The 15,536-nt window shown below is 39.3% G+C and overlaps 1 protein-coding gene across 1 annotated transcript in view; it reads right to left on the bottom strand.

The window, feature by feature from the left end:
* Positions 1 to 3,945: 3,945 nt before the first annotated feature.
* The window catches only part of LOC122121915 (histone acetyltransferase KAT2B-like), a 44,414-nt gene continuing 32,823 nt past the window's right edge, over positions 3,946 to 15,536 (bottom strand). Inside the window, 6 exon segments of the mRNA XM_042696116.1 lie at positions 3,946 to 4,139; positions 5,517 to 5,563; positions 8,322 to 8,395; positions 8,495 to 8,558; positions 8,799 to 8,835; positions 10,905 to 11,019. Coding sequence (XP_042552050.1) covers positions 3,946 to 4,139; positions 5,517 to 5,563; positions 8,322 to 8,395; positions 8,495 to 8,558; positions 8,799 to 8,835; positions 10,905 to 11,019 — 531 coding nt within the window.

Genomic DNA, 15,536 nt, shown 5'->3' with positions numbered 1-15,536 from the left:
TTTTTTGACTAGTTTATTGGAGATAAGAATCTCATGGACTTTCTTGCCCCTGAAGACTTCAAACTATGATCTTCAGAGCTCAGTCTCCTGAGTAGCTTGGATTATTGGAGCCACTGGTGCCTGGCTTCCTTACAGGTTTCAACCGCTGCTTTTATACCTATTCTTTAATTTCATAAAAATGAACTGCAGAGAGGCTACCCAGCAACTGAGGGGGGGTACGGCAAAAGGATCATGACTTGAAGCCAGACTGGGCTAGACCCTGTCGTTAAGAGATTGCCATTTCTTGCTCTACACCATTGATTGTTTGCATTTTACTGTTTCAAAACTCCCTGATGTAGCTTTGATTCTCACCCTCTTTCAGACCTAGTCAACCATTTCTGAAAAACCCCTGGTAGATTTTGTACTTTCAGTGTTGTGTGTATATCTGTAGTGTTAAGTATTGTCTTGTGTTTCAACATTTTATATGAATTACACTGTATATATTACCTTCTGTGGCCTTAATCTGTTTTTGAGGGTTGTCCATGCTGGTAGATGTATTTTCATATTTGTATACTATTATGTAAATAAAGCACACTTAACTGATGCATTGTCTGACAGTTTGTTGCCACTTTTTCATTGTTTACAAATTAGTGCCACAGTGAATAATCTATAGCTCTTTTGGACCTCAGTACTAAGATGCAGGTTCCTAACCTATGTTTCGTGACCTCATCTCCTAATCCCCACAGCACACCAGCTCTCACCTCACACTGATTACCTCTGATTTCCTTCCTGCTGCCTTTCTTCCACTTACATTTCTTCTCTTCATAGACTTTAACCCTAAAAGCTGGCATTTCTAATTTATAGTAGCACTATGGTTATCAAGAATGTGGAAGAAATGCCTTCTTATAATGGAGTATAAAAAACTAGAGGTACCTAAATCTCCAGCATTGTTTTTTGTAGGAAAAACAGAAAAATGTGGCTTCAATGGGGAACTCTAAGGTGAATTCACATACAGCTACACTTAAGAAATGTTGATCTTGGCATCTTGGGAATTGGTATCTAGCATCAAAATGGATGTTACAGCCTTTCCTTCATCCTGTTCAGTAATTTTTATTAGTAATAAGATTATCGGCGAGGGGTATATAGTGGTAAAACATGCAAGCATGCATGCAAGATCTGATTCCAGCCCCATCACCACAAAAAAAGTAAATAACACGGGTATGAGAAGACATTTATGTAACTTAAAGACAAACTTGTCTATGTAAAACGTAGAAGGAATGGTCAGCAGTGAATGCTACAACTACAAGGGTGGGGAAGAAGCTTTAAGAAGTTGGGTGTGATGCATGACTATAATCCCATTACTCAGGAGGATTGCAAGTGTGAGGCCAGCCCAGGATACACCTAACCAGACCCTGTCTCAAATACACATATTCACCAAAGACAAACCTTCAGATGTTAATGCCAATAACTACATGTTTCCCTATAAAATTAGTCCATATCAACTTTGTGACTTGAATTCTACTAGGTATTTACATAAAAGTATTTGTTAGTCAAAAGACTTACACGAGTGACAATAGCATCCTTACTGTAAACTGGGAGCTACCCAAATGTCCACTATGGTAGACAAGTCTTTACGTTCCAATCACAGACTACTGCCAATCAGCTTCCTAAAAAAAGAATACCAGCTTGAAGGGTAATAAATCGTATGTTTATCCACAGTCCAATCTTGTTTCTACTTCTGAGTGTCTAAAATTGCAAACGTTACTGCCAAGCAAAATGAAACCTGAAAATCTTTTCACCATTTTGTTTTACTAAGTGGCCATTTAAAAGGTTTTATTGGCTGAGTAATGAACGAGGAAAATGTGTAAATGCTTAATAGATATATGGAGTAGGGATGTAAAGTAACTTCCAGAAGTTTCCTTGTATCCATCATCTAGCTTCCCACTGCCCCCTCATTCAGTCCTGCCTGGGAGACATTTGCTTAATTATGAATTAAATAGAAACAAACCTATCAAGTGGCTTTGGGTTAATAGCCCCTGCTTCCTACTCCCCATCCCTTCCTCCAGTGCTGGGGACGCCTAACACATGCTTCTACCCCCTGTGCCTGACTTTCCTGGACTTGAGCTAAGCTTAAATACAGACCCTGCCCTTTGTTGGGGTAGATGGCAGTGGTGCAGAGTTGCTGTCAACAGAGCATTCTGGGGTTCAGTGTTGAAAAGTTTACTCTCCACAGAGAAAAGAAAGTAACATTCTCCACTGCCCAGTTTCATTCATTTCATTGCTGCTGCATTCAGATTTGCACTGGAGGGGGGAAGGGGGGTCTTGAGTGTTGGGTCCTCACAAACCAGGGGAACAGAATATTTATTTCATAAGATAGGATTTTAGGTAACATTACAAGATCATATGGGAGATGTCTAAAAACCTGTATTTCTAGTAGCATCCTTCTTCATTAGAAATCTAAGACACCACTCAAGGTAGTTTCTTATACTTGGAAAAGTTGAGGCATGTTTCACTGTGAGCATTCTGAAAAATCTCCTACATCTCAAAAACAACACTTCCAACTTCATAGCCATTTTACGGGTATTTCCTTCATGCTTGCTATCTCTGTTGACTGTTTTCATTAAAAACATTCGTGACCCATTTTAATTTATGCTGATAGAAAACAAATACATTTTTAAAACCTCATCCTTTACAAAAATCAGTTTACAAATTTGCATCATAAAAATTAGTGTCAACACTGTGGAGATGGCTTCATTTGTATGGTTGTATATTAGTTGGTTTTCCCAGAGTTGGGGTATGGTAGGTGTCGCACTTTCTCTGTAGTGTAATCAGGATTAAAATGTAAGCACTAAGCTGGAATCCCAAGACAGGTTAGGGAATAGACTGTATGATGGATGGTAGTGGGATATAACCCTGAACCCAGAATAGCAATTAGGTGTTAAAATGCTGACACCACCCTCGGTGGGAATTTAATTCATCTCAGACAATAAACATAATCTGGAGATGAAGAAAAAAAAATGTTCACATACACATTTTTAATGGAGTTACACATGTCATAGAAAAGTAAAAATCCTCACTTATTAGAACAAGGATCCACCAGATTGCTTGATACACATATAGAATACATGTCTTTTTCCTATAAAGGCATGTTGTCTCGATTTCAAGTGTTTTCAACTTTATGCCTTTGTGGCTTGGGAAATTACCTTTTTTTTTTTTTTGAACTTATGTCCTGCATAAGCAAAGTCAAATATGATATCTCACATTTGTGTAAAGAATTAGTAAAATAGTGGTTAAGTACTCACAAGTTTGTTGTATGTAGACAGAATTATCAAAACCCCAGATGCTTACAAAAAAAAAAAAAAAGAAAGAAAGTTTACATTATTTAGAATCTCTTCCTTAGGAATCAAAGCAGCTGCAGTTGAGGACCTGCAATTTTTTTCAGAACTGCTCAGAGCACCTCATCTAGATGAGTGTTTTAAAAAATATCCATGTAGAGTCTATTGTGAGACTTCAAACATCACATATTTCACCTTTTATGGGCTTTTTATCATTATTTCCTCCTTCAAGTCCTTCAGAATAAAATAAAACTACACTCTCACATTCCATTAGGAAAAAAAAAAATGGACACATTCACGGTCTGAAAACCCCTGATCTTCTATCATGGAATAGTGGGCTAATGGACTTGTCATAGAAAATGTACATCCTAGCAGTAAATAGATTCAAATCTATTCCATCAAATAAAAATGTTCTATGACTTCAATTTAAATACCTATCTGAAAAGCTAACAGGAGGTTGTCTTGTTTTCTCAAAAGTGCTAATTATTACATTTACAAGTCTCTTCAAAGACATCTCCAATTCAGTTCTTTAAAATAAAACAACAACAACAACAAAAGAAAACAATAAAATGAAACCATCTTGCTTTAGGCACACTGCTGATGAGTTTCTAAGAAGCAGAGGGAAAGGAAATCACTTGTCAATTAATCCAGCCTCCTTAATTTTACTGAAGAAGAATTTCTCCAGGATATTGGCACATTTGTAGTATTCACTCTCAGGGGGGTTGTACTCTTTGCAATTGGTAAAAACTCTCTGTAAGTCTGCCATGAATAATTTCTTAGACACGTAGTACCGATTCTTGAGGCGTTCACTCATGGTTTTCAGATCTGCACAGGGAAAAAAAAATATTAACAATATTTGACTCTTATTAAGCACTAATATAAGCAAATAAGACTAACTGTGGGAAAGAATATATGTGGTTGAAAAAACAGTTTTTAAATCTTACTTTATTCTTTTGAGAGGATTTTATAACAAAATCAGATCCACTTTATCATTAAAGGGACCATTATTAGTTATCTGGTTCAATCCTCCATTGAACACAAGGAAGCTAAGTAGATTATCAAGAGCTAAGTATGGTAAACAGACTGCTATTAGCTATTCATTCTGAATTATACAGGGGTTCTATCTTCATCACACAGAGCAGATAGACATTTGTATTGAATCATTTAATTACTTAAAACAATTGGACTGAGTTTCCCTAAGTTCAAAGTAAATTCTCTACTAAAGTATAAAAACTAATCATTAGGTATAACTCCAAATATTTCAAGCCGGGTGTCGGTGGCTCACGCCTATAATTTTAACTACTCAGGAAGCTGAGATCTTAGGATCACGGTTCAAAGCCAGCCCCGGCAGGAACGTCCAGGAACGTCTGTGAGACTCTTATCTCTAATAAACCAACAGAAAATCGGAAGTGGCACTGTGGCTCAAGTGGTAGAGTGCTCACCTTGAGCTGAAGAGCTCAGAGACCGAGCCCAGGCCCAGAGTTCAAGCTCCATGACTAACCAAAAACAAAAACAAAAAAAAATATTTCAGTGCCAGCACATGAAACAGTAAAAAAGAAATTTTCATGTTCCATCAATTAAATAAAAATGACTAACTTCATAGTCATTTTTCTTTTTTTCTTTTTGCCAGTCCTGTAGCTTGAACTCAGGGACTGGGCACTGTCACAGACCTTCCTGTGCTAACAGCTAGCACTCTACCATTTGAGCCACAGCACCACTTCCTGCTTTTTCTGTGTATGTGGTGCTGAGAAATCAAATTCCAAGCATGCCAGGCAAGCACTCTACCACTAAGCCACTTCCCAGCCCTCATAGTCATTTTTCTAAAGTAAATAAACTTTGCAAGACTTGTGAAATATATTTTCTCAATATATCTACTTGTTTAAATCGTATAACTTATTAGCAAATGAAGACAATGCTTGATCTCTCTCCCTTAGAATACATGGAGTTTCCTCAATCTTCATGGTGAGGACAAATTTATGCAACTCAATGCAAACCGGATACTAAGGTTTGTCTATTTAAGGGTCCTCAGGTGTCTTTAAGTCTAGCTCAATCACCAAAAACTGTAACTGTGTTAACTATACAAGTAAGTCAAAACTTCACAGCATTGTAAAAATCCAAAATTTCCACTATATTATCAAATTTTCCAGAGGAAACAAAATCTGCTACCAGATACACTAGCATTCTCTCTCTACAACTCATCACATCCTGAATGGGGAATGAATTCATTTACACCAAAAATCTCAAGCCGACTACAAAACACCAAAGGAAAAATGTGGAAAAATATGTTTCTCTTTGTCTCTTTTAATTAACGCCTATCCCTGTTAGTTCATGTCATCACATCTGTAAATTCAACTTTTAACTTTTCTTTTCTCTCTAACACAAGCAGTTTGGAGACAGAAAAAAAAATCTAAACATGTTAAGACAAACAAAGACTCAACAAATCCTCTACTAAACATCTCACCTAAGTGTGGCTGAAAGCATCAAGATGTTCTCTCATTTAAGGAAGAAAGACTAAATTTATGCCTCAAACAAAGCAACAAAACAATCACCTTATAAATATGTTAGAAACAATCGCAAGAAAGAAAAAACCACTTGTGTCCTTATCTTGAGGTTCATTTCGCCTAACATCAAGTTATCTGACCGTTTCTGCTTGTCTCAGACATATACTAGTTATTGCAAATAAGGGAAACCATGGGACCTATGTTTCTTTGGGCCTGGCTTACTTCACTTAATATAATTTTTTCCAAGTCTTTCCATTTCCTAACAAATGTGGCAATGTCATTCTTTCTGATGGAGGCATAGAATTCCATTGTGTATATATACCACATTTTCCTGATCCATTCATCTGAGGGGCACCTGGGTTGGTTCACTATATTGGCTATAGTTTTGTTGATTTGTATGTCCCTCCCCCATGGCATAACCCCTGTTTTCACTGTATTTGATGTTGGTAAAATTTGGGGAGGGGTAGGAAAAAAATTGTTTAAATAGGGATACAAGTGGACCCATTGCAACAATGAGATGTACAAAATGCTATGTTGAAAAACGAACTTTACAACTTTGGGGGAAGGTGGGGAGTATAGTCATGGAGATGGGAGAGCAGGGATGGTAAGGGAAAAACAAAGGAGGAGACAACAATGCTTGATAAGAAATGTACTCATTACCTTGCTCATGTAATTGTAACCCCTCTGTATGGTATTTTCACAATAAAAAAAACTTAATAAAAAATTATTCCTCATTAAGTAAAACCAGGTGTTTGTATTCCTTTTCCCTAAATTTCTTATCTCTTAAGATATGCTGCCCAGTAAGTTTATAATGTTTTAGAAGAAAGTAACATGTAGCCAAAACCAAAAACATAAACCAACAACTAAGTTCTGTGAAGAAAACAAACTAAAAAGGCAATTTGAAGCTAGCCTGGGCAGACAAATCCAAGAGACTCTAATCTCCAATTAACCAGCAAAAAGATGGAACTAGAGATGTGGTCAAGTGGTAGAGCACTAGCCCAGACTCAAAAAGCTAAATAAGAATGTGAGGCCCTGAGTTCAGGCATCAAAACCTACAAACCACACACATACGTACATACACATACACATACATACACACACACACACACACACACATCATTTTTTTTTAAAAAGAGAGGGAGGGAGGAAGTGGATGAGGGAAAGAGGGAGGGAAAGTACAAAGAGGGTCCAAAGCCCTTTCAAACATTTAGGTGGGGTAGGGGTGAGTGGAAAGTAAGAAGAGACTAGTAGCAGAAACAAAGCCAGAATTATAGTGGTAGTTTGACCCTCCAAAAGAATTAGAATCCATTCTGAATTACAATTCATTTTTCTATTCTAATGCTACAGATAGCATTTTTCTTTCTTTGATCCACTTACATTATTTTGATTGACTAAACACCATGGGTTAGAAAAACACTGCTGGGCTGGGAATGTGGCTTAGTGGTAGAGTGCTTGCCTAGTATGCATGAAGCCCTGGGTTCAATTCCTCAGTACCACATATACAAAAAACTGGAAGTAGTACTGTGGCTCAAGTGGTTGAGTGCTAGCCTTGAGCAATAGCAGCTCAGGGACAGTGCCCAGGCCCTCAGTTCAAGCCCCAGGACTGGCAGGAAAAAAAAACAAAACAAAAAACACTGGCATCACCAGGCACCAGTGGCTCAGTAGGAAGTCCCTGAGATTGTTGTCTCCAATTAAGCATCTAAAAAGCCAGAAGTGAAGCTGTGACTTAAGTGCTGGAGCACTAGCCTGGAGTTAAAAAAAAAAAAAAGCTCAGGGACAGTGCCAGGCTCTGAGTTCAAGGTCCAGAATTGGCATCAAGAGAGAAAGAAAAGAAGGAATGTAGGAAGGAAGGATAGTACCAAATATGGAGGTAGAATGAAATGAACTGCATTTTCGAAGGTGAGCAGGAAGACCCTGTCTAGCAATCACAGGTAGGAAGATGTCATGCTTGGCTCAGACTACTCAGGCAATTTGCAGTTTGCCACTCCCTAGGTAAAACCCATTTATAAAGATGAGAGAAAAGAGGTCGTAGAACATGGGAAAAAGAGAAGAAACCTCTTTAGAAAAAAATCTTCTAAGAAAGCAATAAATAAACATAAGTGGAGAGCCAGTGGCTCACATCTAGCTACTCAGGAGGCTGAAGCTGAGATCTGAGCATCATGGGTATGAAGCCAGCCCAGGCAGAAAAGTCCCCGTGAGACTCTTATCTCCAATTAACCACCAGGAAAGGAGAAATAGAGCTGTGGCTCAAAGTGGTAGAGCGCTAGCCTTGAGTGAAAGAGCTCAGGGATAGGGCCCAGGCCCTGTGTTCAAGCCCCATGACTGACAAAAAAAAAAAAGGATTACAAGTAAAAGAGGAACAGAAGAATCTGCTCTCATTTCAGCTAGTTCTCATCTGCACAGTACCAAGTTGATTGAATTTGGGAATTCTAAATTGATTCAACTAATTATGCATTTTAGTATAGTATAAGCACAAGTAGCAGTTTCTGCAATTCTGAATGTTTACCGTATAACTTCATAATATCCCGGAGCTTCTGTTCTCTTCACAGGTTCCATGAAGGGCCAAGCACTTTGATGGCTCTTGAGTAAAGGAAAGAAAAGGAAGGTATCTAATATGACTGTTCCGGGTGGGAAGTCATTTCAAAACACCGGCATGAAAAAAATGAAAGCAACACCTACCTTCACCTGCTGGAGGATGCCCTTGAGCATGCTGTAAAGCTGGTCAGGGTCTTTGGGTTCTTTACTTGAAAAGAGGAAACATCAGGAGCAGAGATTAGTTCTGACCCTGCTGCCCGCTTATTTCTACGCAGCCCGGCCTCACAGAAACCCCAATACAATCCATTCCAGAACTAAGGAACAACAAACCCCAACAAGGGCTGTGGGAGACATTATAATAATCACTTGGCCCTTTTTCTCTAAGTTGCTGGAAGAGGGGAAAAAATTAAGCAACCTCCATTCACAGCCACTTACCCATCTTCCTTACCTTTTTTCTTTTCCACTTGGTTTCCAGCCTGTCTCTCCTAGGTCAAGAAAATGAAACATTAAATGAGAAATGCTTCTGGTCAAGAGAATAGCATACTTGGTAAAAGTATAATCCATTATGGCCATGCCTCGAGAAATGTCTGGGAAATCTTAAATCATCAGCATTTATTCACTTTCTTATCAAGCTCATAATACAAAACATTCCTCAAACGGGCTACTGTATGTTTTGTAAAATGGAAACTCTGGCCTTTAACTCTACCTTTCACTAGAGACAAAGATTTAGTATTATATTTTTTTAAATTCTAAGTCAAATTATTTGCTAATCACAATGTAAAATAATGAAGGTATTATTTTAGGTCAGAACAAACTCTGTGCTATTTGGTCACGGCCTGTTTGTGATGCACGATGTTTCAGTGTAGACAGAGCACAGATTTCTTCCTGCTCACTACTGAAAGGCTATCATGCCCTAAGTCACTTAATCCTCTTACATCTCGGGCTACCAAGCTATAAAATGAAATTCTAAAACTTAAGTGATATGATATCTTTTGAAATGAGTTCATAATAAAAATAATGTAGTTCACGTCTGTAATCCTAGCTAGTCAGAAGGCTGAGATCTGAGGATTGCAGTTTTAGGCCAACCCAGGCAGCAAAATCAATGAGATTCTTATCTCCAATTACTCACCAACAACCTAGAGGTGGAGCTGTGGCCCAAGTGGTAGAGCACTAGCTTTGAGCAAAAAAGTTAAGTGACAGCTAACAGGCCCTGAATTCAAGCTCCAGTACAAGGAAGGAAGGAGGGGAGGGACAGAGGGACAGAGGGAGGGAGAGCTAGAGAAAGGAAGGAAGGAAGGAAGGAAGGAAGGAAGGGATGGAGGGAGGGAAGGAGGGAGGAATGGAGGGATAGAGGGAGGGAAGAAAGGAAGGAAGGAAGGAAGGAAGGAAGGAAGGAAGGAAGGAAGGAAGGAAGGAAGGAAGGAAGGAAGGAAGGAAAAAATACTTGGTCCAAGATCATAATAATATGATAGCTATTATACCATTAGTAGGAATAAAAATGACTATAGGTTGAGCAGTGAAAATAAGGAAAGATATAATAAGGTAATTTTATCTTTTCCAAATAACATCTTTTTTCTCTGGAGAATTTTGTCTGGTTTTGTTTAGTTTATTAAATCTTTACTAGAAGCTGGATTTGAGTCAAGTAAAAGTTCCAATGATATTCAATAGCTTTTGATGTACAAGAAATAGCTAATTGGGATGGCTCAACCAGTACAACTCATCCATTAGCTGTAATGAATCATTTAAAATTAAATGCTAACCATTCTGAGACTCAGTTTCCCCATTTGTATATGTATAGTTCTGCGGTTTTCCATGTTCCATGTTGCTAGCATCCAGTAGTGTGCTACAAATGCTAAGATCTTAATAAAGGGTAGATATTAATAGTGAAAACAAGAAGGAATTTTCATTGATTTGTTGGAGTTGAAAGAAAAAGGACATTAAAAGGGAGGCATTTGCTACCTTTTCTTTGTTTGTTGATGACAAGGTCTAATTATATAAACCTAAGACTATTCTTGAGTTCACAATCCTCCTGTCTCTGCCTCCAGGTGGTTGGGATTATATAGCCATACCCAGCTTGCTGCCTTCTTAAAGATTAGAAATGATGGAAAGGGTGCCACTGATCAGGATGCATTTTACTCATAACCTGACAGATTGAATTGAAACCCCTTTGTACAACTACTTGAAGATAATATTTTTTTTTCTCCATCATGGGGCTTGAACTCAGGGCCTGGGCACTGTCCCTGAGCTTTTTGTGCTCCAAGACTAGTGCTCTACCACTTTGAGCCACAGCTTCTCTTCCAGTTTTCCTGATGGTTAGTGTCAGTCCTGACAGTTAACTGGAGGTAAGAGTCTCATGGACCTTGCAGTCCAGGCTGGCTTCAAACTGCAATCCTCAGAGCTCAGCCTCCTGAGTAGCTAGGATGACAGGCACGAGCCACTGGCACCTGACTAACAGTAATAATTTTTAAGACTAGAAATAACACACATGAGAATGAAATTGTTTCAAATACAACTTCTGACATCTCCAAAAGATAAAAAGAATGTCTATACATACTAATTCCAGGAATGCTTTCTATAGGAATCTGTCGAACTCCATCTTTAATACATGAAAGTCCAGGGTAGACTTTTCGGATCTTGGCCTGTTTTCTTTCTATCAGCTTTTTAATTATCTGTAAAGTACAGGAATAAAATACGTTGAGTGAAAGAAGTCTGTGCAATGACACAGTTCAAGTCAGCAACTTGAAGGAAACATTCTCCTTGCAAGAGTATTTCATGGTACAAAATGGCAGGAAAGGATGAATGCTATTGAACAGGTCAGAAATGAAGACATTCTTTTATCAGATCCATCTCAGAAACACTGGGCCCTGATATACAGACCAGGGTGCTTAGGGAAGAGGGGAGGGGCGACAAGTTGGAAAGGAGAGTGTGTTCATGTATAGAGCATGATACTTGTTTACTTATGGTGAAATTCATATGTTAACTATAATTTAGAACACATTTTTGTAAAAGGAATCAATATACACTAATAAAAGCAATTGTGAGAAGTTTAAAAAGGAGTGTAGGAGAATAGAGTACTAGAAAGGAGCATGTGAGCACTCTGTCATTGTATACATGTGCAGGAATGCCACAAGGAAACATATGGTAGTAAAAAATTATTTAACAAAGCAAGTCAATGCTGAGAACGCATTGCCCTATACTTCACTTCTCCTCTTGGGCACAAGAACCCACCACTTTGCTCTGCTTCTCTGAGGAGCCAGGTTCAGAAGAGCTGTGTATTCCTGGCAGCACTTGTCCAAGGGAAAGAACTTCTTCACCCCCCATAGTGGAGACTATCCCTTTCAGACAGGAGGAGCAGGTGAAAAGACCTCAGAAATGCCCAGAACTCTGGAAAATGTATAACCTGCTATTATTTAAACTGGGAAGGGAGGAGGGAGGAGGAGCGACGAGAGGGGGGTGGAAGAAGGGAAGAGAAGGGAGAAGAGGATCTTTGAAGGCTGAGCCCCAATGAATGCTATTCTCATTAGAAAGCTGTTCTAAAGTACTATCTACTGAGCACCATCAAAGGTTACTTGAAATGCTTGATTCATTCAGAACTTCAGAAAGCTGTTTTCTTTAGTTTATAAACAATCCTAAAGTAACTTAGGTAAGTAATTCCAAAGACATTACAGTTTTCCTTTAAAAACAGAAACACTGGAGAGCTGGTGACTCATCCCTTTAAAGGTAAATATGCAGGATGCTGAGATCTGAGGACCCCGTTAGAAGCTCATCCAGGATGCTGAGATCTGAGGACCCCGTTAGAAGCCAGCCAGGGTGGAGCAGGAAAGTTAAAGAAATTCTTACCTCCAATTAACTATCAAAAAGCAGGAAGTGGGAACTATGGCTCAAGTGGTAGAGGGCTAGCCTTGAGAATCAAAGCTCAGGGAAGCCATGCTAGTGGCTCAGGCCTCCTAGCTACTTAGGAGGCTGAGATTTGAAAAATCACAGTTAGAAGCCAGCAGGGCCAGGGGAAGTCCATGATACTCTTATCTCTAATTAACCATCAAAAAAGCTGGAAGTGGAACTGAGGCTGGTTCAGTGCTAGCCTTGAGCAAAAAAGCTAAAGGACAGCCTCCAGGTCCTGAGTTCAAGGCCCTAGGACTGACACAAATAAAATTAAAAACAAAACAACAAAACAACACACACACACACACACACACACACACAATTACTTGGTATGCTAAGGCTAGATGATGGTGAGTTCAAGGCCAGCCTAGGATACATAGCTAGACCTTGTCTCAAATAAAAACTAAAAACTCCTCAATAATTACATAGCATATCTAAATTTGAGGGAAGAATTGCAAAACAATAGAAGTCACTACTCAATTCATAATGGGGGGGGGGGGGAGACAGGGAACACCAGTTCTTCTTCTAGTTACATATGGCTGGTGATCACTGCAGAATGAATTTACAGTCCTATCTGTCGAACAACAACTTCCCCAAATGACTAGGAATCGTAAATGTGCATCCTTGGCAAATCAAGATTAGTGCTACCCAATTAGAAATAGATACTGTAATTCCTACTGCATTTTAAATTCGAATGTAATTTATTAATTTAATTTGTAATTAAAATTTTTTCTAGTAGCCATGTTTTCGAATGGTAAAAAGAAACAGGTGACGTTGATTTTAATAATAATACATCTCTCATTGAACTCACTGTGTCAAAAATAGTTGAGAGGTACTTGACATTCATTTACTCCTAACAAAGTCTTTAGAAGTTGGAGCGTTCTAGGCCTACTACATCACATCCCAGTTCTGACTAGGTACAGACCAAATGCTCAATAGCCACATGTGGCTAGTGACTCCTACTCCTCTAGATGAACATTGACTTTTGTTAAGTCTGTCTTCTCTTGTGGTGCTGGTCATAGTGGTGGTAGTGGTGGTACCTGGAATCAAACCCAAGGCCTTGTACATGCCAGGCAAGCACTCTACCACAGAACTACATCCCTAGCCTCCCCTGGGAGGTGTGTGCGTGGTGGGGGGGAGGTGATCTGTTTGTTTCAGAATGGGATCTCACTACATAGCTTTGTCTAGTCCCAAACTTCTGATCTTCCCACGTGCTAGGATCCCAGAAGTATGCCACCATGCTCAGGCTGTTTACTGCCATTGTTAATCCCTCCCTTTCTTTCTTTCTTTTTTTTTCCCAGTAAATGTTTAGGGGGTTATAAGAAATTTGATTATCAGAACAGGGATACTCAATCTGGTATTTTGTTCCAAATTCTAAAAATTCCAAAATCTAAACTACTTCTCATCACACAAATAATTTTGGATAAGGAAAAATTTGTCCGTGCATCCAAACATTTTATGATGATAAGTTCAGATTTCCTCTAAAGGAACTAGGTTAACAGCGCCAAACCTCCAGAAGCCATTCAGTGACTTGTGTGACAAAGTGGTAAGGAGAGAGGAAGAGGAGAGGGAGGGGGAGAGGGAGAGGGAAAGGGAGAGAGGGAAGGAGGGGGGAGAGAGGGGAGAGAGAGAGAGAGAGAGAGAGAGAGAGAGAGAGAGAGAGAGAGAGAGAGAGAGCAAGAGCCATCAGGAGAGAAAAGGGGGAGGGAGCCCTGTCTTCTAAAAGGCTGAATGCTTTGTGAGCTCTGTGCACCCTGTAGGTAGGAAGGGCCAATAAATCTCAGCATCAATGAATGCTTATACACTCTGCCAGGGGACTCCTGTGCTCAGCTAATCTGGGGTTTGAATTGCTGCTGGGCAGGATTGGGCAGAGAGCAGCTGACAGCACACTGAAGGCAGTAGTTGGCCAGCAGCCTAGATTGCCACAGCCGCTCATTAAGCCCCAGAGAACAATGAGGAAAGCCAGCTCTTGAGAGAGAGCAGGCTGGAGAGGAGCCTGCTGTGTTTCCTTAACTCTTCCAAACACTCACCCTCTTTGGAATCCTTTTTTTAGGTTCTGTGACCAAGACAAAGAAAATTTGTTTTAACTTCCCAATTTAACAGAAAATGCCAATTTGCTCATGTTTATAGAAGCAGAAAAACAAGTTTGAGCTGCTATAAATCAAAGAAAACAAATCAAATCAAATAACAAGCTTGCTGGCTGTGAATGTGGGTAAAACCTGACCAGTCGCTAAGCTACTAAGAACCAGGATTAAGGGTATTTGCAGAAAACAAGAAGTAAAGGTAGGCCGAAGACAGACAGACGTGTTTCTTTGGTAATTTGCAAGAGAAGAGTAAGTTCAAATGAACTCCCTGATTCCTGAACACCAGCAAACTAAACTCCAGCCTGGTACTGGGAAGAAACCAAAATGTGCATTCATTTCCTAACAAATGTGGACTCTTCTTACGTTGTTACTTGATTTGTTCTGCTTTTGGGAAATTTAAAATGCCTATGTCTCTTTCTTTCATTGCTCAAGATGCATGAAACTCATTACTCAGATGTCAAATCACAAATCACCTCAGGTATCTAAAGAGAAGCCTTCAGAACTTGAAGTAATGCCCATGGAACGTGAATAATAGAACCCAAACAGGAAGAGTAGAAGCAGGGGTTGAGGAGAGCAGAGCAGGGCCTTGCATATCTGGAGAAAAGGGTGGGCGGCAAGAGGGTGGAGAATTCAAATAGGATGAGGGGAAAGAGGTATGTATAATCGAATGTTGAATGAGACAGGCCCAGTTCAAAGAACAAAATACTATATGTTTTCACTCACTCCTATGTGGGGGACTAGACCTGAAAGATATCACACTCATGGACATATACATATATACTCATATAGATAATTACATATTTATAGATAAATATAGAACCTTAGTCTAAGGGACTACTTAGGAGGAGAAGGGAAAGAGAGAGGTGGAAAGGGAAGAGGATGAATAATTTTGAAATACACTGTAAGTACACATGAAAACAGCACAAAGATCCTCAATAAAAAGTTATTGCTCAATAGAGAAATATGGATGTAGACAGAGCAGTGGACTGCTGTGGTAAGCAATGAAGGAAGGGAGCCAGGCTAGCAAAGAGGATGAAAGAGGTGGATGTAGTTGAAGCAGATCATTTGCAACTATGAAAATAGAGGAGTAAAAGCTGCGGGAAAGGGGGAGGGAGAGTGATAAAGGGGGTTAGAGTGGAATATATTATAAATATGTGTAGAAATAGAACAATGAAATCTTCTGTATAACAATGTAAGCTGATGTAAGCTGAGACAGAGAG

This window comes from Dipodomys spectabilis, unplaced genomic scaffold (assembly GCF_019054845.1).
Source record: "Dipodomys spectabilis isolate Male_0828 unplaced genomic scaffold, ASM1905484v1 ptg000198l, whole genome shotgun sequence".
NCBI classification, from domain to species: Eukaryota; Metazoa; Chordata; class Mammalia; order Rodentia; family Heteromyidae; genus Dipodomys; species Dipodomys spectabilis.
This window is presented reverse-complemented; position numbering and strand designations above follow the sequence as displayed.